Genomic DNA, 22,460 nt, shown 5'->3' on the forward strand with positions numbered 1-22,460 from the left:
ATTATAAGTGTAAGTATTGTGGATGATGTCATGGCTTCCCAGAGAAGAAGAGGCATGTTTGGGCAGCTGTGTAATCAACAAAAAAAGCTTCTAAGGTTAGTGTCCCAGGTCTCAGGTAAATGGCCTGTTTCTTGCTTTTTTGGCAAGTACAATTCCTGGTGGGGGCATTCATGTCCCAGTAGAACCATTGAGGTGCTGCAGGGAACATTTTCTGGGTTAAATGAACAGAAAGCAGTTTGAGGGGACAGTCTCTAACACATATGAGTTGAGCTTTACTGAATACTTTCCGCTAATAATCATAGTGTAAAAAGGTGGGTGGAAGCAGCTAAACTTCCTGGTGTTAAGCTGAAGCATTTGTTGTAATATTTTAGTAATTAGGTTATTATTTCTTGTTTTGAAACGATTTTTATCTAAAAATGATGAATTAAAATGGTCAAGTGACATGGGAATGAATGAAACGCTGTTCGTTTTGTGTTAAACATTTATGTTGACCAAAATGTCTACAAAACAGCGTGCAGTCTTACTTGCCAGCAGGGCCTAATGAGACTGAAAATGGGACTGGAGCTTGAAGCAATGTTTGGACCATGCACCTTGTCATACTTAATTTAGGAGCCTTTGATTCCTAGAGAGTAATGGCATCTCTAGAGAATGCCTTTGATTGCTCAGTTTAGGAGTTCCTGCATACCCGAGTCTCCTGAGTTAGACAGTGTGGACACCCTTGTTTGCCACATATTTTAAATGACTCACATTTTTTAAAATGAGACTGACTTTAGGACAGGGTGACACTGGCTGTTGCTTTTCCTGTCTGCTGTGTACACGACCCCCTGTATGTTGGACATTTGTGCGTCTCTGCCTGAGAGTAGATCTGCTTCCTCTGGAACACAACTGGCTCTGACTTGCTGTGTCTGCAGGTGAGGAGGTAAGTGCTGAGCAGAAATCGTGTCCCTGTCTGCTGGCTTGTGGCTACTGCTTTTGGTCTCTGATGTTTCTGAGGAAAATCTCTTGATATAGGTTGGAGCCTCCTCCACAGCAGCTTCAGCTGATCACTAAGTGACCTTTCCTATGCCCATAGTCTCCTTTCATGTAGTCTCTTTTCCACAGGGTCCTCACAGGGGGGTCTCATGGGGCAGAGCTTTCCCCGTCGCAGGGGAAGATCCAAAGCAGAGCAGGGAGGTGCATCCCAGAGCCTTGGCCCCTGCCCTGAGCCATCTGTCACGGGGCTGTCACTACTGGCCTGCTGGAGGCAGCAGGAGGATGCTGCAGAAGTGATACAACATGTAAGGCAACCTTGCCACTGGGACTGATTCTATAGGCTTGGGCACCTCTTGTGTAGGCAGGTCACATTAGAGGCCTGGCAGGAGCTGGGTGCATCAGGCAGGGAGAGCACATGGTGCAGGGGCTGCCTGACAACTACCAGCACTTCAACTCCTTCTCTCTTATTAAAATCTTAGAAGAAATGGGTGGGTTGAACAATCAAGAATAAGCTGTTTCCTCAAGTTTACTGAAAAAATTTGCTCTGGGAGTATTATTATTCATGGCGAATATGGAAGATGTTTGTGCCAGCTCTAATTAACTGCTCTTGGTAGCACAAAGATGTTCTCCAGTGAAAGCCAGTATGTTACTCTATTCATTTGGATTAATTAATGTGAAAAGGCCAAGTATGTAATTTCATACTTGAACTTTTAGATCCATATTTGAATTGAATTAAAATCAGGTTATGCAATGATTGAATAGTCTCCTGGTTTGACTGGGGAAAGCAGTTTCAAAAAAGAAGAGAACTTACTGTTGAAGAAAACCTCTGAAATTAAAATTTATCTTCTTTTCATGAGATTTCACTAGGATGTCACTCTGTTCCCCCAATTGTTATTCATGGAGTAACTTGTTCTCAGTAAAGTAACAGGGAAGGCTTTGTATTAGGCCTCAATTCATTTCTCCCCCTTTTCAGATGGTGATTATGTGATTGCCACTGCTAGAACGGCAGTCAGTCCTCATGAGTCATTCTCCCTTTTCCAAAAGTTGGTGCACGTAAAACTCAAAGAAGCGGCTATAAGCTGACTTGTTCTGTGGGTACACAGAGCTGCCATCTGAAAATGCCTCTGTGTTTACAGATCAATACCTTTTGCAGAGGTTTTGGGGGCTGCAGCCTGCTCCTGAGCCTTAGGTGTCTTCTCCTGCAGTGTGGCTGGGTCTGATGGAAATGAGGAGGTCTGGGAAGTGCCTGTGGGCTAGTGGGCACTCACTTAGCAATGCACATCAAGAAATTTGGCAAGCTGGATTTGAGAAATAAAAGATTTACATCTCAGTGTTATTAAACCAGCATCACCGTGTTAATAGTCTCTATGGGGGTGTACTGGAAAGTACAGACCAATGTTACCCTTTAGGGACAGGCTTGGACCTGACACAGCTTTGGTTTGGGGTTTTAAGTGCTGAAAGTAGCAGCTTGAGGCAGCATTTTATGACTTGGCAGAGTCCAGTTTGGTCTCCAAATGAACTGATCACTTTGTAGGTCAAATATTTGGAAACAGACTAGTAGATTGTTGTGGTGTTGTTATACAAGCTAAGAATAAACACTGGAGGTCACTACAAAAACTTCCCCCAGAAAAGCCCAGGATGGAATAAACCATGCACAGACACCCACAGGTACAGGCTGGCTTTGCAATGAGTTGTGACTGGCTTTGCATGGGCACCTGCAGCCCCAGCTCCTAGGGAGGGAGGCAGGGGAGGTTGTGTGAGTTGGCAGACCCATGCTGCCAGTTTGCTCCTGTCACAGGTTGTGCAGCTGATTGCTTTTGGTTTTGTAATGACTTAAGCAAGACCTCAGAGTGAGATAGGACTGTCAGACCAGCTGTGGGGAAAGGGACTGGGGCGGGGGGGGCTCAGTGTGTTGGACTGGATGCTGGCTCCAAACTTCAGAAAGCACTCCCCATCCTTGTCCTTCCCCAGTTCTACTGAAGGCTCCTTGCATTCTAAGGAGCTTTGAGTGTATATTCCAGATGCCCCTCTGGATCTGGCATGGTATGCGGGCAGCTTGCCATAGGGCACATACCACAAGGGGTTGCAGTAGAATGCCTCCGAGGCTGCCTATGGGATAAGAGATGGTAACACAGCCTCCTCCTGAAAAACTAACAGCACACCCAGCTATTGAGCAATGCTGGAAAAATCCCACGGCACCGCACTCAGCACCTGTTTGTGCACAGGTCCCCGTGATGTGAATGTGGCAGACATGGAGCAGGTAATGAATGTGGCTGGGAACAGCAAACAGGTGATTTGCCACTCCATCGCTGGCAGTAAATGTTTAAAGGTGTTGTGTTTCCCCCTGTGGGCAACGTGGTTGTGAAACTGTTCCCCAGGTCATGGTCTGGGGCAGGGCAAGTGGTGAATGGCAGCCGTTTTGGGGCAGACTGTTGCATTTGCCTCTGTCATGCTGAGTGGTGACTGTTGGGAATGAGCAGTGAGCCCCATCCAAAGCCCTGGCACCTTGGCTGGCTGTGTGCTGCCTCCCTCACCTGCCAACCACAGAGACTTAAAGACTTAAGTAGGTCTTTATCAAGCACTTTGTTGTATTTTGGGGACAGCTGCCTGTTCAGAGGGTCACAACTGTCAGTCTCGCCTCTGCTTGATCCTAGGACCTGGGAAGGAAATGTGGGCCAATTAAGCACATTCTGTCTCCTGCCCTATTTTAATTTCCATTCAGTTGAAGACATCCAGGTCCCCGGCACTGCCAGGAGGGGCTCCTCTCGTGGCAACAGCAGGCTGGGGAAAAAGAATTGCCTGATCAAAGTGCTTTGAGAAGCATTTTGCTGTGTTTGGAAAGGAGGCATTTAAAACTGACACTCATTCACCTCTCCAAGGAAAATGAATGCTACAGAAGTACAGACAGTTGCAATGTAGCTTGAGCCCCTCTGAAGCACAAAGCAGGTTTGCAATAAGCCTTTTGGACCAGCTCTTTCTGAGCTTTATATCAGCTTTAAAAAAACATTTCAGTTAAAATGTCATGGATAGAAAAGCTTGCTCTTTCTCCTTGACCAAGTATTTCAGTGTTAGCCCATGAAATCTGTGAGAAAACAATGATGAAACTCAAACCAAGTTGCCTTTATAACAGCAGGTACCAACTATCAAATGGCTGCTTGAAATGTTAAGTTGGGAGAGGAAGGCATGGCAATTCTCTAATGAGGTTTGCAAAGGAAATGCACTTTGCTTTCATTCAGTGCTTTTGGTGAAGTCGTTTAATTGCAATAAAAGGTAAATATTTGGTATCAGTCTCCTTGACATCATGAGTTCATGTGGTGTAGCTGTTCCTGAAGCGCTGTCTCTGCAAGAGCAGCATGTTGTGCTCACCCATATAGGGACTTGGTGGGTCTTCCCATCTTCAAGGGTCTTCCCTTCTTTCCGCAGATTTTTCATTAGTAGCAAGTGCTCCACTGTTTTTGCTGGAAGGGCAGCGCCATGTGGGGCTGTTTGCAGGAGCTATAAAATCGATTCATGCCATCTAATATTTGCAGCTCTCGGTGTGTTCGGTTCATTTGCTGTGACACCTGTGGGCAGCATAATCTTAGCCCCGTGCAGCTGTAGTGGAGTAGCCTAGAGTAGGCTTGGCTAAAAAGAGTGATTTTCCAAGCAAGGAGAAGGTTCTCAGTGTCTGCTGCCTGCTTCTGAGGGCTTGGTGACTGCCCCCATCATGGCTCCCGTGCCAGGCAGCAAGCAGGGCCAAGGGCTGCCCAGCACGTGTTCCATGGTGTGTGTGGTTCTTGCTGGAATGAGCATATTATTAGCTCATCGAATGATGCCCTCACTCAGCGGGTTTCCTGGATGTGCTGCTGCCACTCACCCAGATGGAAGGTGCTGGGTGGTGACTGATGTCGACAGCGCTGAGAGGAGACTGGAGCAGCCACTGGGACCTGCATGCCCACACCTCCATCCTCCCCTCATGGGGGTTTACACTCACTTGTGTCCATGTCCTGGCACTCACCCAAACACACAGTAAGTCATGGAAGCTTAAACTAATATTTTAATGTCCAATGCCACGTTGTTCCCTCACAGAGATGAGGCCCCGAGGGCAGCTGTTTGTCTCTGGAGATGTGAGTGTTTCTGTGCAAAGTCCTCCCTGGGCACAGGGAGCGTTTAAAAGTAACACTGCTTTTCTGACCAAAACCGGTTTGAATTTGGCAAATTGTTTTGAGGAGAAAAAAGTTAAATTCTTTGCTGGATCCACGTTTAAAATAAACCCTTCTGCCACTGCATTGAGGCACAGCCTGCCAGCGGCTGGACCTGCCCTCATGGTTCCCTGGGCTCCTGTGAGGAGTCATTGCAAAAACAAGACGCCAGGATATCTCATCGAGCTGAAATCCTGAATGTGGTGGTATATTTAGGGAAGTATTTAAGAGTGGTTGGGGCTTTTTATTTTATTTTGTTTTGTTTCTAAAACAAACCAAACCAGCCTTAAGGGCAGGGAAGCATTGTAATGTCCTCACACCATGGCAGCAGGAGGTGGAAGAGGATAGGACTGGGGCTGCAACCTGTGCTCAGGGATGTGTGACACCACAAAGCGTGGCAGTGCTTTGTCACTTGTCATTGCTTTGTCACTTAAAAAGATGTGGTAAAAGAAGTGGTTGGCATGGTTGGAGTCAAACCTGCAAGCCCTTCCTGATGGCAGTGTTTGATTTAATATGTTCTTGCTGTGTTCTGGTGTCAGTGGAGCAAGAAAGCAAAAACAAAACAAAAGACCAAAAAAAAAAAAAAAACTCTCTCATGTCATCATTATTTACCTAAAAAGCTGTCACTGTATATACCTTTTCCTGGGGTTTTCCCTCTGTGGCAGTAGAAGGTTGGATTTTCCCCCATAGATGTAGCAATGCTCTGCATAAGACCTTAAATTCTCTCCCCTTTCTGCTGCAGGTACGCACTGTGCCCCACTGCTTGTCAGTTCACTGTGCCTGTGCCAAGGTGCTCCCTCAGGCTTCTGTTGTCTCCTACCACAAGCCTTTGCTGGCACTTGCTCACCTTGAGTCCAGGGTGCTGTTGCCAAGATCTTCCAAAGCAGCTCTTCACAGCCAGCACCTGCCAAGGAGAGCTGCTGGCATTGCCACTACTCTTCTTTTCAAGGCATTTTTCTTTTCTTCTTTTTCTTTTTATTCTTTCTTTCTCCTTTAAAAGCTTAGTAAGAGATGTTGAAATTTGTTCCCTCTGAGGGTATGAATAGGAGGTAAGTGACAATAACAAAGATAAAGGATTGGATTTTTGATTGGCAAAAAGTGGGAGAGAGATTTGGGATTTTTTCCAAAGATGTTTTGTGACAGATGTATGTGGGCATCCCAAGGCAAGTGACACAGGCTAATTTGAGGGAGCAATAACCCATAATAGCATGGACTATAAAAATTATTTTAATGATGTGATTATGTCCAGAAATGAAATCTGAGATAAGACTCAGTGATACTGCTTGATCTCTGCCCTGTTTTTCCAAAACTAGGGAATATATTTTTCTAGCCTCTGTATTTTGTGTTGCAAAGGAGAAGGGCATTAATGGTCTTGCTATTGCTACTGAGTGTGATGTTAAGTTCTGTCTTGCCATTATAGCATGGAGTGGGTTGGGTTACAAATGCAAATGTGTCCAGCCCATTGCTTTATCTCTTCCCACTCCTGATAGCCTAAATGTGTTTTTGCTGAGGAATTATAAGGCATAAGGTGTGATAGGCTGTGGGTTTGAATTAAGTGTGATCTGGCTCCTTTTGTATGATTTCTGCAGTGAGAGATGGGTAGGAGTGAGATGGGCCAGGAACATCCCATCCCTGTCCGATTCAGCATTGGAAGCTGGGGGAGATACCATAGGGCACCTCAAATGGGAGCAAACAGAGGGGTCCTGCCCAAGGTCCCACCAGGTCTCTGTCACCCACAGGCAGGAACAGCAGCAAGAGTTGAGCTCAGAGTGAAAGCTCAGGCTTTCTTTTATCTTCTCCCTGATCACACAAAATGGTCTATGGAACATCTTTATTATTAATACCAAGGTATTTTACTCTGCATGAGGGAAACAAACCTGCAGGGTTTTTACTGCCATGCCAACCTTGCTCTGTCAAAAGTCACGGTCCTTTATTTCTACCCTCTTCCACCTGCAACTTTTTCAAGCCACTGCACTTCCTATTATCATGAATGAAGTCAGATGGGCCTCTGCTATCTGCAACATCTTGTGCTTTCTTTCCTAAGCTCCTCTTTAAACTGATAAACTGTTTCAGACAGTGTCCTTCACTGTCTCAGTAATGATGGCTGGCCCAGGTTGTATGCTGGTCTTTGAGAGATGGCTTTACTTGTAGTCCCAAAGTTAATACTTAACCGGGGAATGGTCAGGATTGCTTTGGTGTACTCTGAAGTGTAATCTAAACTGGATTTCCTGGGTTTGTAATGCTTAGTTTTGGATTAACAATTGCCTGGCAGTGTTTATAACTCTAAACTGCTGATACTTGCTTTCAAATATAATCCCAGTTTAATGCCCTTTTTGTCTTGGAATAGAGAGAAGGATTAATAGGAAACTAGCATACAGCAGACATGAGGTTTTACATCGTTTGGTGTCTGCAAATGTCACTGATTCAGCTTTTCTTCCTGGGAAATATTTCTGATTACTCATAGATTTTTGGTTGTGTCAGTATCCCACAGCAACTTTTTTATCACATTAGAAAAATGTGGTAAATGCCATTCTTACAGAGTGACAGAATAAGAAGAATAAATGAGATAAAATGAAGGTTGTAGGTGCCCTTTGCCTTTCAAGGTAGCTGAAGACACCGATTCATTAGAGTTTGCTGCTATGGTAGATGTTTCTCAGTAGCAAGAAACCTAATGGAGGAAGAAGTCTTTAGCTTTGCTAAAGGATGCAGTTTCTCCAAAAACCTGAAGACAGAGGCATGTGGAAGGAAAGGAAGGATGAAGACAGGGATGAGTAAGGCAAGCTGGAGCACTTGATTGAATTGTAGCTTTGCACTGGCCCACTGCACCACAGATGTGATAATGCTCATGGTAAATAATTTGTTCCATTCACTGTACGTGAACATCTTTCACAAAACATAAAAAGTGAACTTTTTAACTTTTTTTTAAATTCCTAATATAGTGAAATGTATGTAGAAGTTTCTGCATGCCTGGTACCTGTGCTAATTCTTTCTATTTGGGAGATGAATGCTTTGGTTGGGATTTGGTTGGCCCAAAGGGTGTAGTTCCTCAGCAAAGCAGCTTCACCAGCTTTCAAGGCTGGTTTAAACCTTTTCACTTTCCCTTTTCAAATGCAAAAAGAAGTGCAAGTAGAAAAAGTGCTCCATAATAGCTCTCTAGCCCCTATTGTCATTCTTTCAGAATAAAGTAATGATTTTAAGCTTAGAACTGTGTGTTAGGAATGAGTCCTCAGTTCTCAGGGGTGAATCATTTCTGAACAAATCTTTGGTTTTTGCTTTCTTTTTTTCTTAATATGAATTTCAGGTTTTCAGATTTTTCCCTTTATTTTTTAGCATTTTATATCTTTAATATTCTCTTGGTGCAAAGAGGAGTCTCTGCGGTCTCTCTATTTACCCATGTCAAGATTTGGGTATAAAGCTGTTGCAATTACCCACCTGAGCAAAGAAGGGATCAGATCACACCAGATTTGACCTGAACAGTGAATGCTCAGAGGCCCAGAAGCAATAAGATCCAGCAGGGAACTTCTGAGTAGAAAATATTGCCTTTGCAGAATTATAATTTATCCCAGGAATCTAGAATGAAAGTCATCTCTGTGCCCCGATAATCAGTGCTCTCTTAGAGCTGGCAGAGGCACTGGGGGCCATGTGTAGGCAGAGGCAGGGAGCTCCAACAGTGGTTGTCTGTGGTGGTCAGGTACGAGCTTTTTACACACCTCAACCTGCTTGTTTCCAGAAAAATCAATGGCCAGAATCATTGGAGAAATGGGAGAGGCTTGGAAGAAATAAAAAGAAATATTTCTTTTTACCCATAAATAGTAACAGAAAACATTATGGAAGGAAATAAAAAAAGTTGGGAGCAGTCTCCTGGAAATGGGCTTAGTTCTATTTTTTTAATGAAATATTTTCAGAACTGAATATTTCAAGCAAATTGCTTAGGTAAGAAGTTCAGGACCCTGCACTTTCCGTGAAAACCTCACCACACATCATCCCAAGTAACTAACATGCAGTATGTAAATCAAGGCTTTGGTATGACTCTTCTTTCCGTGTTTTGTGATGGTTCTTCCAAGGACTCCTTTAAAACAAAATAATAACACACGCCATCAAGGCAGCAGTTCAGGTTTGCCCAGCAAAGGGTGATCTGAACGACATCTCGCAGCACTTTTTGAAGACTGATGTGGATGATGTTTCTCTTCACCAGGAAGTACGTGAAGTATGCCACGTGGTAAGGGGTGAAGCAGACCAAAAACGCCACAAGGTTTGTCACCACAATCCTCTCTGCTCTAGTGATGTGTGTCTGGGGGTTCTCTGGATCTCTGTGCCTTCTCAGGCACCTGACAGTTTGGGCAGTGCAGAACGTCATGGCTGCCATGCTGCCAAAGAAGATGGTCTCCAAGGTGCTGAACAGGCCTATGTCCGCCCATGTCCTCGGGGAGAAGTTATGGAAGCAGGATGAGATGTTTTGGCCCTTTTCATGCAATTGGGATGTAGAGACTGTCCCCACCGAGGTGCCCAGGCAGATAACAGCACAGACCATGGCAGCTTTCCTGATGGATCTCAGGGAGGGGGCAGCGAAGGGGTGCTTGATAGCGATGTACCGGTCCACGCAGATGCAGAGGGAGATGAGAATGCTGCCATACATGTTTACAAAGTAAAGACTCTCCAAGGTGGAGCAAAACACAGACCCCAAGTGCCACTTGTCCTGACGGCGGTAGGAAATGATTTTAAAAGGAAGAGTAAACAACAGCAAAGTATCCAGGAATATAAGGGCTATCATGTAGACTGTAGATTCTGACAGCTTTTTAACCTTAAAAAAGAGTAACAACAGAGCCATCACATTGAACAGCAATCCCACGCTAAACGTGGGGATGTACATGATGAACTGGAACCATTCCACGGTAGCGCTGATATTGCTCTTGTCATGGGTGTCATTCATAACTCCAGGTGTGCTGGAAGAGAAGAAAATCACCTTCACTGCAAGGAAGGATGAAGACACGGTACAAAGGCCAGTGAGGTCTCTATGTGTCCACGGACTTGGAGATGCTTTTTTTCCCCTCTCAGGGTGCTCTGTACTGAATTGCAGCTCCCGGTAACATGGAGCTGCTCAGTGTCAAGGGGTCTTGGGGCAAACCTGTGCCTGAAGGAGGAGCAAGGATTTCTGGGGTCCAAGCCTCACTTGCACTGTCACCCGTTATCCCTAACTGTGCTATGATTTAGTCTAGGCAGAGTATAGATATGACAGCACCATCCCCTTGGAGTGATACAATCTCTTTGCAGAACCCAGGTAGCAGCCCCCGATTTTGGTGTTTTTTGGATTGTGAGGGTGGAGACAATTATTTGGATCTGATTTCCTGCATCAAGCTATCATAAGAGACCTTGGGAAGCCAAGACCACGAGGGTCTCCTGTGTTTGTTAATGTGAAGATCCCACACAGCCATTGCCATCCCACACCCTCTCCCAACACCCCTGGGCAAAGAGGGACTGTGATTACCTTTGGCCCTTCTATGAACTGTCTAAAAGCAGCAGGCAGGAAGCTTCAAATAGGCTGTTTCCAGCAGAAGTTAAATCATTAGTAGAAGGATGAGATTTAAGAACCCAAGCTTTTGTCTAAATCAGCCAGAGCTATCACAGCAGAGACAGGGATGCAGGAAACATGCATCTGGATTCTCCTCTGCAAAGTGGGGACTTAAAGTGTGGAGGTACTTACTCTCTGAGCTGGAGTCACGGAGCAATTATCTTCCTCAGAGGAAGGGTGCTGGCTTGATCCTGCACTCAGACTCTCCTGATAAGGACTGGGAAGGCGCTCATTTGTTTCTGCCATGCTTGTCTCAGCTGGAATCACAAATGCCCAGGAATATCTCATCCTTTTCTCCAGCCGGTTCCATGACATCAAATGTAACCTGTGAATAAAGCCTGTCAGAGATCTTTCTGTCCGTGCCAGAAATTACTTGTGACTGCTGTTCTCTAATTGTTATTACTTCAAAACATGAGTTACTAATTTTGAGGCAGTTCCATTTCGGACTTGTCAACCAGTTTTCAACTGCGCAGTCAAAGTTTCTGTTCTGCAGATCAAGTCATCTGACTATTTCAGAGGTAAGCAGTCCCTTGCTGTGGTTTGAGAGAGATTAGTATCAGCAAAAAAGGAAATTTATTTCTTTGTTCCTTAAGGAGACACTCATGCCGGGTAAATGATTCTGTGAATTACTGTCTCACATGACAGAAGTAAAAAAACCAGCTCCAGAAACCCAGCCTGAGGAGGAGAATGGGAGCAGGCAGAGCTGGGGGTGCAGGGTCAGGTGCAGGGATCCATCTGCAGCTCCTGTTGTGCTGTAGCAGGTACAGGTTTCATTCACTGTGAAGTACAACCAGCCTCCTTGCAGAGCACCACTGCCTGTGAGGTGTGGGGAGTTGTGGCTCAGTGGGGCAGCAGCCTTGTCAGCAGGGCTGCTCTGCTGCAAGGGACTGAGGGGAGGCTGGAGGCAAATAATGACATTTCCTTGCTCAAATAGCAAAGGACAAGGAAATCTGAGCTTGTGAAGCACTTGGGGCTCTGAATGGCTGTAGAGAAGAAGCACTCCTTGCTATGCTGCAGGTTGTTCAGCATCTGGGAGGTAAACCCGCAGAGCTGTAAAGGTTTTGGGAGCTGAGTTCGGTCCCTGAACCTCGGAAGTCAGGTAGCCCATGACACACAAGGGGTGACAGTGATACTGCCCAATATAAAACTTGGACAGACAATGTGCTGCTCTCCTGCTGAGTCACCTTCATGAAGTGAGTCTAGTGCAGGGCAGAAACCTATTACAGAGAGCCAAAGGGAGAAGAAGTTAATTAAGGAATTATTAAAAAGTAATAAATGCTGACAAAGTTCTTTACTTCAGTGCCTCCGTAGGAGATTTCATTAGTACTTTCCTTTTTCTTCAGACTTGTTCTTAATTTGTTTGTTTGATAGTGTGTCCAGGAAATTCTGGGTCTAGAGAAATAGAATTTCAGCTTCTCACCAAGATGTTTAGCTAAGAAAATTCTAGTTATGATTAAAAGCATTTCAGACTAGAGTCTCTTGTGTAGATTTAAAAAAAAAATCCAAAACAAACAAACAGAAAAAAACCATTATTTAAAGCACAAATGCAAAAGGCAGCTTTGTCCAGTCTTTAAAAAAGAGTAGCTATGGTATAAGCAAAACAAGTTATGTAAAATATACTTAGTTTTCAGATCTTGTAGCAAAAGGAAAGCTTTTAAGGTAAGGTTTTGCAACAGTGAAATATTCTCTCTTGTCATCTTACCTTTGGACTGTCTCTAGCTTTGGATGGTGAACTTTTCTCCTTCTCAGCTTGTAGAATTCTGGAGTCTTGTGTTTTTTTTCAAGACAGTGGAGTGAACTGCATATAAAGCAGCTGCTGGTCAGGATGTCAGAAAGAACGAGGTGCTGCTGCTTTTTGTTTTGTCGCAAATTTCCATTACCACATTGGCCTCCCCACACTGTGCCTGCGTGCACGTACTATGTACATAGAATGTCACACAGCTCATTTAAGGATGCAAATACATGGCTTTGTGGGTCTGACCTCTGAGTCACCCATTAAAATGAGTCTCCAGTAACAGAGAAGGAAATGCTGGTCCTACGGACCTTTCTCTGTTGTTGTTTTTTTTCCAGCAAGACATGATTTTATTGATTGTCTGAAACATCCATGGGTAGTGCTTGCTGTCAAAATGTGCTTTAAGCTAAATCCTGAGCTGTCACTGTCATTGTTTCCCCCCCCTTTTCATTATATCAAAAAGGAAAAAGAAATTGTTGATTTTCAGTGGTAGGTTCAATTCAAACTGGTATTTTAAAAGAGTCAAGAGTTACTCTTAAATCTGTTTGTACTCATAGGGAACAGGGAATGTACCCATGGAGAGTGTCAGGTGCTGATTTTGTTCAGGGAGGAAGGGGAAAAAAGATATTTTTTTCCCCATTGTATGTGTATTTGCAATGTTCTTACCAAAAGGGGAAAGAAAGGCCAGAGGTGTAGTTTTGCTTGATCCTCTGCATGCTCCTTAAATACTTGAAAACTGAGGATTATAGTGGCTAAATTAAAACTGTGCATCTGTGAAAGAGATGGGGGATAGGAGACACGAGAAGAAATAGTGCTGGGGGTTCCCCTATAATATTTTAGTTGCAATTATCCTACCTAAGGAATAAAAAGAAACACCACCAAAGGGAAAAAACAAGATAGAAGGTTTGAGTGAATAATACCTTATCTCATTCCTCAGCTAGGTTTCACTTCTGTGTATCTAGTGGTGGGTTTGTGACCATGGCTGCTTTCCAGATATTAACAAAAAACCCCACAGAGCACAGGCAGGTACCACTACCATGAAGAGGCATTTTGGGGGCTGAGTCACCCTGGGTGGTGGGAACTAAGGTTACTGTCAACATGGACATAAACCCAACTGCCAGAGCACTCTGTGTTCCTGCCCTGGTCTGGGGTTTGCAAATGCCAGTTCTGATAGTGCCACCAAGACTCAGAGTGGATGCTCTCTCTTCCCTGTTCAAGGTTTTCCTCTCACACACTTGGAGCTTTCTTTTCTGTTTTAAACTCATATTCTGATGCCACCTAAGCACTGCCCCCTCACCAGGGGCTGCCCTGGGTGTGCTTGCTGCACAGAACCCTGGGTGGCTGCACATCTGGAGAAAGATGCTTTGAAAAAGAGAGGATGAGGAAGCAGCAATGCCAGGGTTAGCCTAGCCACCACCAGCAATTGGTCTGCTTTTTTCCCCCTAGCAGTATGCTTGTGAGTTTTTTAGGGAAGAGGATGAGGAGAAAGGGCCAGGAAGGCATGCAGTGGGTCCAAAAGCACTTGGGACAAGGTGTGAGGGCTTCTTTACCTTCAAAATGGAATGGATGAAAAAAGTGTGATGCTGAGGGCTGATGGAGAGGGTAAAATAAACCTGAGTGAGCCGCATAATGGAGAGGCTGGGATAGCCCATGAAGGGTTCTCAGTCTGTTCATTAATACCTTTCTTGGGATGCAGTGGTGAGAAAGCAGTGGACAGCCAAGGTACCTTTCTTTTCTCGACAGAGGCCCTACTCTGTGCTAATGGAATGTGTCTCTTCACAAAGTCCCCAAAACCAAGAGTGGGTCCTTTTTCTTGGAGACTAAGGAGAAGAGAACCAACTCTACAAATCCTCCTCTGTCCTTGGTGCCTCTGTGCTTGTCACCAATGTCACCAGTGTGTGAAGCACCTTCTACTTTGTGAGATTGCAGATGCTGAATGCATCATTTTGTGCCTTTTTCCTGATGAAGAAGAGGGTTCACATGCATTTTTTTTTGCTAGTATGGAGGACTTTGCCATATTGCTGCTGCCACAGAGACCTCCCCTTCAGGCCACACACACATCCCTGAGTGGCAACCAGTGAAGCTCTGCTGATTCCCTGTGCTTGCCCTTGAGGCAGATCTAGTCCTTGCAGTGCTGAGCTGTGCCAGCCATCCCTGGGCACTGCTGGTCCACTGCTGTGCCCTGACCCTGGACTGCACCAGAGAGCAGTGCTATGTCCTGTTCCCCTGCTGTCAGTCCTGGCTCTCAGGAACAGTGTCAGCATGGGGCTGGTGCTGCTGTCATCCTTCAGTTTCGTAGGTAAATCAGTAACCACCACACCACACAGGGTTGTGCAGTGAAGACATGGTGGGTTTTTTTCTTGATCTAAATCAGAGTCTGAACAGTGAGAAAAATATTTGCTCTGCTTGAAAAGAGAGAGCCTCCACTGCTGTGATCCAAGACTGCCTGCAGCCTCTAGGTGAGCCAGAACTGGGATGAAAAGTCCCATCACTTAAATCTGGTGGCTCTGCAGAACTGTTTGTAATTGAGTTGCTCCATCTCGTGGCTACAGGAGAAATGAGAAATATGGCTTCAGCCCTGCAATATCTCTGTCTCTATCTCTGGTTAGACAGTTTATCCCAACCTGCCCCCACCAGCTGAGCACCGGGCTCCTTGTCCTCACTGGCTCTCTGTTTGCCCCACCATCCTCACTGTGGACAGCCCAGGAGTGACGAGCAAGGGAAAGCCAAAAGCTCTGATGGTTTTGGGCAGAGAGGGCCAGAGCACAAGAACAGCTGAAATGGAGCTTTTCTGTAGAGGAAGTGACCACAAGTACTGCCTGGATGTCGCTGGTGGGGCCGAGGGGCTGGGGGCAAGAAGCTGCTGTGCTGGTACAGCAATCTGACCACAGGCCTTCTCACTTGTGTTTAGTGTCCTCCGGACAGACCTTGCAGGTTGAGGGAGGCACCAGCAAACCCTGGCTGTTTACCAAGGCTCCAGAAGACAAGGGTCCTTTCCGTGCTGGAGGAGCTAAATCTGCTGCCTAGCAGAACAGGTGAGCTGGTCTCACTCTTTGAGCCCTGACATGTTTAGTGTTGAAACGATCTAGTATTTATTGAGCGACATGTCTCAGTTTCCAAAGAGAAATCAGCTGGGGATGCTCCTGAGGCCAGATCAGCAGGGTAGACATTGCCTTGAGACTGGTGAAATTTCAAACTGCTGGAGATCTCTCTCTTATATTGCTTCTTTTGCACTTTCAGTAGTTCTCCAGCTCTGCACAGCAGGTGTTCAAGCAGAGCTCATGCACCCCAGCCAAAGGCCCTACGTAGCACATCACAGCCTATGCCTCTCCTCTGCCTAACGACTGAATAATTTTGACAGTTTTAAGGTATTTTTTTTCCTACTCCAACCATTAGCTATGCTGGTCTTCAAGATATTATTTCCTGACAGATCATGCAAACCTCTAAACCATAAGACCACCCTGTCATGACCGGATGGGTACTTCAGCTGTAATTTTTCAAGGTGGGAAAAAAATCAGTTACTGAAGATGATCAAGATTTCATTTTATTTTTCACCGTTCTGAATTGCACATACAACTCCAGGAAAGTAACTGTGTAACTGGACCTTCTTCCCAAAAGGCACTTGTATGCATTTTGAACCAATTAGGCTGCTCATATGACCGAGGAACTTCATCCTTCTGGGGTGCACCCATTCTTCTGTGGGGACCACAAGAGTCTCAGACCCCACATGTCTCATCATCCCATTTCTTCTTAATGGGAAAAGTCAGTTTTCCTTGCCTTGTTTCTGGGGCCTGTGTAATGGCACAGCGTGTTTGTGAGAAGCTGTTAGGCATATTTACAGCAGCCCTCGTGGCAGGAAGGGAAGGTCCCTGAATATCATTATGAGAAAATAATAAACTGAAGAAGAACATAAGCATTGTTTTAGGCAAGAAAAAAGGTGTGTCTAAAGTGGCATCCCGTCTTTGACTACAGCCAGCAATGGATGTTTAGGGGAGGAGTGTAAGAAACTGTGTTAAGAGAAAAATTCAGGTTCCCAGCTAAATTGTGGTGTCTGGTGTTCCTACAGTAGCAGAAATTAAAAGGCAGCAAGTCTCCGAGTTTAGTTAATTAGCATGAAGAGTTTAAATACTTAGAAATGCAGTGACAGCAGTGAGAATTTGGCAGCATTACTTTTTCCTGAGTTTATATTGATATGATATTCCTCAAAGGAAATATTCTTACAAAACTATATGTTTTCAGAAGGCTTGTTTGAGGGGAAAAAAGGGAAACTTTTAAAAATCATTTTTTATTAAAATGCATGTTACTTTCTCTGTGTTCTGCTCTATTACTTGGTTATGTAAACTGTGTGTACTATGGTTGTGCCAAACATCAACTCATGGTCTATTATAATTTAAACAGACCAGCAGCAATGCATGTCTTTATGATATCATGACGTACCAGTAAGATTTAATTTTGCTGTGGTCAGACGTGGAGCACACAGAGGATTTTGCTAATGAGAATCTCTCTCTTCTTGTTTATGTGTAGTTGGAAGCATCAGTTTTGTGTTTTTGGTAACATTACAACCTGTTTATCAAGTATTATCTCTGCTGAGCACTGTGCTCATGAGGTGTGGTGTTTGCTGTGCCTGAACACACCACTTTTAGGGTGATTTAGGTGCCTGCACGGGACATCACAAGGTACCATGACAGGCTTGCCTGTTTGGCACTGTCACAGTAGAGTTGTCTGTCCTCTTCTAAATGTACCTGTTCAGTGTTGTCCTGGTGGCATAGGCAGAGTCTGTTATTTTTTTCCATTTTATGTGTGGGGAATCAAAGCAGAGATAATCAGAAGGACTTTCCAAAGGTTATACAAGACACCTGCAGTGGAGTGCAGTTTTTCAGCTCCAAATATCCAATGCCAACACTATTTTTAGCCAGTTCCTTCCTGGTGTCCAGCTCCCTGTCTGCAGCCCAGGAGAGACAACATGCATCAATCATGGCTGGGGTTCACACCCTTCTAGAATTCCTAAATTCTTCCAAAATAATTTCTCTATCTGCGCTGCCATATTCAGAATGAACTATTTGCAGGTGGTAAGGGTTGAAACTGTGTTGAAACTATGTAGTAACATGTAAAAGAAGTAATTAAGAATATGGCTAAGTATATATCCTGTCATTTTCTTAATTAATTTGAGTCCTTCTGTTTAATTTTGGTAACATTTTAGTTAGAGTAAGACTGTGTGAACTAGGGCAGGGAGAGGTTCATGTCACCTCTAATCTAAGGGAACCTTTGTATCTCTATTATGCTACAGTTTGTGTGCATAGTTAGATATGTTAGTCCCCATAGGAAGGGGTCCACATGGCACCACAGCCTGGGTTTCAACCAAAAGAAGAGCTGCTGTTCCTGCCCTCTCCTTTGTGCCATCTTCCCCCTCCTTTTCCCACTGCCCATCTCTTGCTTTCCTCAGAGAGTTGGTGTGTGGGGGCTGAGCCTGCACCATTCTGTCCTCTTTTTAAATGCCCCTTCAGTGAAAGGTTTAAAGGGCTTTTAGTGGACAACATTTGCTGTGAGTCTAAAAATATCTGTCTTGCTGCCTGAACATGGAGCTCGTTTACTGCTCATTTGGTACCGCGAACTCTTCAGACTTCTCACACTTATTAATTTTTAGTGAAATCAAATTCATATGAATAAATAGATGACACTGATGAAGATGTCACGAGCATTTATCAGGCCACATCCTTTTCCTGTTGTTTTCCTGGTAAGCAGTTCTTAAGCCAAATATCTAAATATTTTAGCTTGAAACTTCTCTGGTCTTGAGCATTTCTTTGTAAATAACCACAACCGCTGAAACAAAATGAAGCAGGGCTGTAACTCTGGTGCTGATTTAGCAGTCAGGTTTGTGATTTGAATTAGGTGGGGAGGGGGAGAAAGTGTTAGAAGATCTATTTCTTTAACTACAGGATTTTAATTTTTCTTATTATTTCTAGCATAATTCAGTTTTTGCATAGTTGATGCTTGGTTCATGTTTTGCAGTGCTGACACCTGGTTCTTTTGAGTAAATTGTTCCAGGATTCAGAATATTGTTTCTCCAATCTTTCTGATTTCATAAACTTGTGAAAAGTCAGATCAAATTTGAGATCAAAAAGAGTCCAAGCCTCTAGAACTGCAGTTTAATAGCATATACATAGCCTGCTGCATCTCAGCCAAATCTCTGCCTGAAACTATAATTGGTGGAACAAATTTGAGTTCCTCAAGACTAGTAAAAAAGAGTAACTATTTGTTATACTTGCTTTCTTCTTTGTTTAACCACACCTGGTTTATCAAACTAAGAAATATTGACCATTTCTGTGTGAAAGAACACTTGCTTATGATTCTGGATTGAGGAGAAGGTATGTTTGGAGGGAAACCCACCCATGTTAATTTAATTGTAATCCTCCCCCAAACAAACGGCTACACTATAAAATTATGTCCTTACCATTCTTCTGCTCAGTAGCACCTTCCACACCAGTGTCCAAGTGACCCCTGGTAGAGGCAGCTGCTGCTCAGCAGGGCAGAGATTTTCAGCCTGGTCTTAACATCATGTAAGCAACAGGGTAGAAAAAAAAAAGAGGCATGCAATGCTGTTGTAAAACCATTTATATTCATTAACTTGGTGCTGGTTACACCAACACACTTCTTTTTGTACAGACTGGAACCGCAAAGCGAATGTGAGAGCTGGGTTTTGGGTTGTATTCAGCTGAGTTGCATTCAGGCAGGTCAAGCACTGCCGTGGTGTGCAGGCACAGAACAAGGCCAGTTTGCCTTTAGCTGCAGCTTGCAGGGAGTCCAGGGCAGGCTGTGCCCAACAGAAGGGCAGGAAAAGCAGGCAGGCCACAGTGCTGGCTCTGTGGCAGGCCATGCTGGAGATGGCTGATTTCCTCTTCAGAAATCTCTCTGCCTGTGGTGAATGGCTGTATTTGAAAGTGTTTTCATTATTTAAAGGTGTTTTGTTTCATGTAGGTCCATCTCCTATGCCAGACACCTAGGCTCCATCATGCTTCTGAAGGCAAACCTGGGCTAGTGATTAAGAAGGGTCTGGGCGCCATGCAGTGAACCTCTCAGCAAGAAAGAAACCCAGGCAGGGTTTTCATGTTCATGGGGTTTTTTCATGTTGCATCTCAGTCATTTCACACTGCCTTCAGCTCTTCACTTTTTACCATGTGCTCCAGCTTGAGGTGTACACAAGATCTTCAGGTCTCCCAGCTCACTGACATGAGAAAAAAGGGAAACACGTGGGTAACACAACACGAGAAGAAAGGTGACTCAATCCCACAGCTTTCAATGTACAGGAAAAAGCAGCCTTTTCTCACTGCTGAGAGAAATCTGGGGCAGATTCTCAGAAGAGTCGCAGCTGTGGCTTGCTAGCAAGAGTCAACCCTGGGAAAACTGCCCCATGGACGAGTGACTGCCAGGGTGGGTCACATGAGGTGGAAGAAGCAGGGGCAGGAGGAGGGGGATGGCTGCTCAGGGTGACCACTGGGGGTGCTAGAGGAATTTCTCTACTTTCCCTGGCCTGGGGGATAACTTCCTACTTTAGGAAGGAAGGACTTAGAGGACAAGCAAAGTGGGAAGTTTGGTAAGGAACCTTATTCACTTTAGGCAACTGAGCCAAAACCGGTTTTGAAAATTGTAATATGATGTTAAGGGGACAAATTTTAGGTGCAAAATTCAGGAATGGAATAGGGTTTGCATTTCAGCCGAGACCATGCTCAGGGACAGAAACGTGTTGCCCAGAATGTTAAAATTTAGAGTAATGCTATTATCTTAGAACCTGGAGGAGGATTGTGATGTATTTGGTACTCTAGATGGTACAGCCACTTGAAAAATGAAAGAAATTTTTGTCAAAGAACATATCTACCTCAGAATTTGGACTTACTGAGAGACTTGAGAGTGCTCTGGATCACTACGAGTGTGCGTTGGTGGCTTGTCTGCCTGTGGTGATGTGGAACAGGCAGTGGTTTATTCATATTGCTTTCCAATATATGTATTTTTTTGACTTACTGACCTTTGCAAAGGGATTAGTTTGAAACTGTGTGCCAGTCATGACAATGCAATGAGTGTGTGGTAAGGACTCTGTCCTTTAGGGACCAGCTTTCAACATGCCCCAACTTCAGTGCTGCCCTCCAGGCCTTGCTTGTGTTAGTATGGAAGTACATCACAGAAATAGAGGAGGTGAAATCTTTATTAACTTGAAAAAATGTCAGTACCTTATGATTCATAAGAGCCTGCTGTTACAGAGGTTTCTGGCCACAGAGGTGAGTCAGGGATGACATGACCTCTATGTGATGCACTCGTGGGAATGTCTGAAAGGATCACAGCTCAGCTGTGAGTGTCACTGTCATGGCCCAAAGGGCTCTGCAACTTCTTCCTCATCTACAAACCTCTTCCTCAAATGGCACTTGACACTGGGTGCCTGAGACAAGCTGTAACCCAAAATCAGGCTGCTGTGGAGGAGCAACACAAGGCAGAGTTGGGAGACACTTGCATCCAGCCTTCTTCTTTACTGCTGCTGCCCTGAGTGCTGGGCAGAGCCCCAGCCCTGGCTGTATCCCTGCAGACCTGCCCAGGCAGTGGGGCTCTGGCTGTGCCTGGGTCCCACACTGCTCACCTGGCACAGGCACAGCAGGATGCACCCTGGGGGAAGGATATGGCCACTGGTGCTCCCAGGTGCAGCCACACTGCTACTGACAGCCTGCCCAAAAGGAAGTAACCTGCTTATTTAATGATGATGCTTAAAATTTGGCTGTGACTTCATGTTCAGCTAGTTAAAAAAGCTGAGTGGCATGTGTGATATTGGTAGGTGATTGTACATCTTTGGGCTAGACATTTGGTTCCTGTGTTCTAGTTAGAGTAAGAAAAAGCAAAAAACCTAACCCTGCAGACACCCACACTTAAAAAAAAAAATCAACTATTTTAAAAATACTTCAGAAATTACAATAGTCTGAAATTACTTTAAAGCTGAGACATCTCCTGATAATGTATCTGATCTTTAGGTATTTACAGATCTCACTGAAGCTCATGTGTGCTCTCTTCCCCTTCCAGTCAGATGAAATGAGAGAACAGCTGACTGCTCCTTTTATAGTGATGACTGAAAAAGCAGGGACCTGAAGACTGGACTAATGGTGAGTCCCTGGTGTGGATGTAACTCTGATATTGGCAGAGATTGGCAATGGAATCTGCCACACTGAACTCTAATTAATTTTTAAAGACATTTGATGTTGGCATTGATAAAGGTTTCCATCAGTAGGTGGACTGGGTGAAAACAGCATGAAAGCTTTATCTGGTGATACCTCTTGATTTGTACAAGGGCCAAACTGTAGGAAGAGTGCAGCAGAAAGTAAGAGACAGAAACTGGTGACAGAAAAACCAAACCATGGCTTGTGTGGCCAAGGGTGTTTCAAGGGCAGAAGGCTGGAGGCAAGATGGGAGATGTGTGTGATGCATGTTCTTTGTTAAAAAGTTATATATTAAATCTTTTCAACATTCCATAGCGGGGAATTCTCACTGATTGATTTGCTGGAGTCAGGCTGAAGGTGGTGGTGGTGAATTCTGTCCTAAAAATCACCCTGAACACCTTTTTTACATAATAGACCTGGTACTTGGTGCAGTTAGGAGATACCAGAATATTTGTGTTTGAAGGTAGGACATTTTTGCTTCTCTTTTTCTCCTATCTGCAGTACTGAGCCAACACAGAGGCAATTCCCACTGAGCTGGGCTGAAGTCTGTGAGTGATGACACTCGAAGCACCAGGCTGTGCTCTAAATGAATAATGGTGTCAGAGAGAGCAGGTGTTTGGGCTCCAACATGAGCGTGGAAATGCAGCATGTGCTTGTTCTCACATCCTTGCTGCCCAGGCTCTGGTTGTAGTATCAACTTTGGTCCTTTCTTATGTTTGTGTGTTGCCAGAAAGCACCAATGAAAAGGACTTTTATAAACTTTAGCTGGCACAGAATTTGTTTGACGGGGATATATAAATAAGAGGTGATCTGGT

The 22,460-nt window shown here is 44.6% G+C and overlaps 1 protein-coding gene across 5 annotated transcripts; it reads right to left on the reverse strand.

The window, feature by feature from the left end:
* Nucleotides 1–3,758: 3,758 nt before the first annotated feature.
* Nucleotides 3,759–12,603, reverse strand: LOC113950685 (G-protein coupled receptor 55-like). Of its 5 annotated transcripts, none has more exons than XM_027650740.1 (3): nucleotides 12,425–12,603; nucleotides 10,855–11,047; nucleotides 3,759–10,096 (listed from the first exon to the last, which is right to left on the reverse strand). In XM_027650740.1, exon 3 carries the CDS (start codon nucleotides 10,081–10,083, stop codon nucleotides 9,166–9,168), a length of 918 nt encoding a protein of 305 aa, XP_027506541.1. In that variant the 5' UTR covers nucleotides 10,084–10,096; nucleotides 10,855–11,047; nucleotides 12,425–12,603; the 3' UTR covers nucleotides 3,759–9,165. The 5 variants fall into 5 exon arrangements, with proteins under 5 accessions (XP_027506541.1, XP_027506540.1, XP_027506543.1 ...); XM_027650739.1 differs by having other exon boundaries at nucleotides 10,855–11,060; XM_027650742.1 differs by lacking the exon at nucleotides 12,425–12,603 and adding an exon at nucleotides 11,143–11,271.
* Between the last annotated feature and the right edge of the window lie 9,857 nt (nucleotides 12,604–22,460).

The sequence above is a fragment of the Corapipo altera genome, unplaced genomic scaffold (assembly GCF_003945725.1).
Source record: "Corapipo altera isolate COAL_440 unplaced genomic scaffold, ASM394572v1 54, whole genome shotgun sequence".
Taxonomy (NCBI): Eukaryota; Metazoa; Chordata; class Aves; order Passeriformes; family Pipridae; genus Corapipo; species Corapipo altera.

Excerpts from the sequence above, each read along its gene's own strand:
- LOC113950685 (XM_027650740.1), bottom strand. The coding sequence starts at position 10,083 with ATGAATGACACCCATGACAAGAGCAATATCAGCGCTACCGTGGAATGG.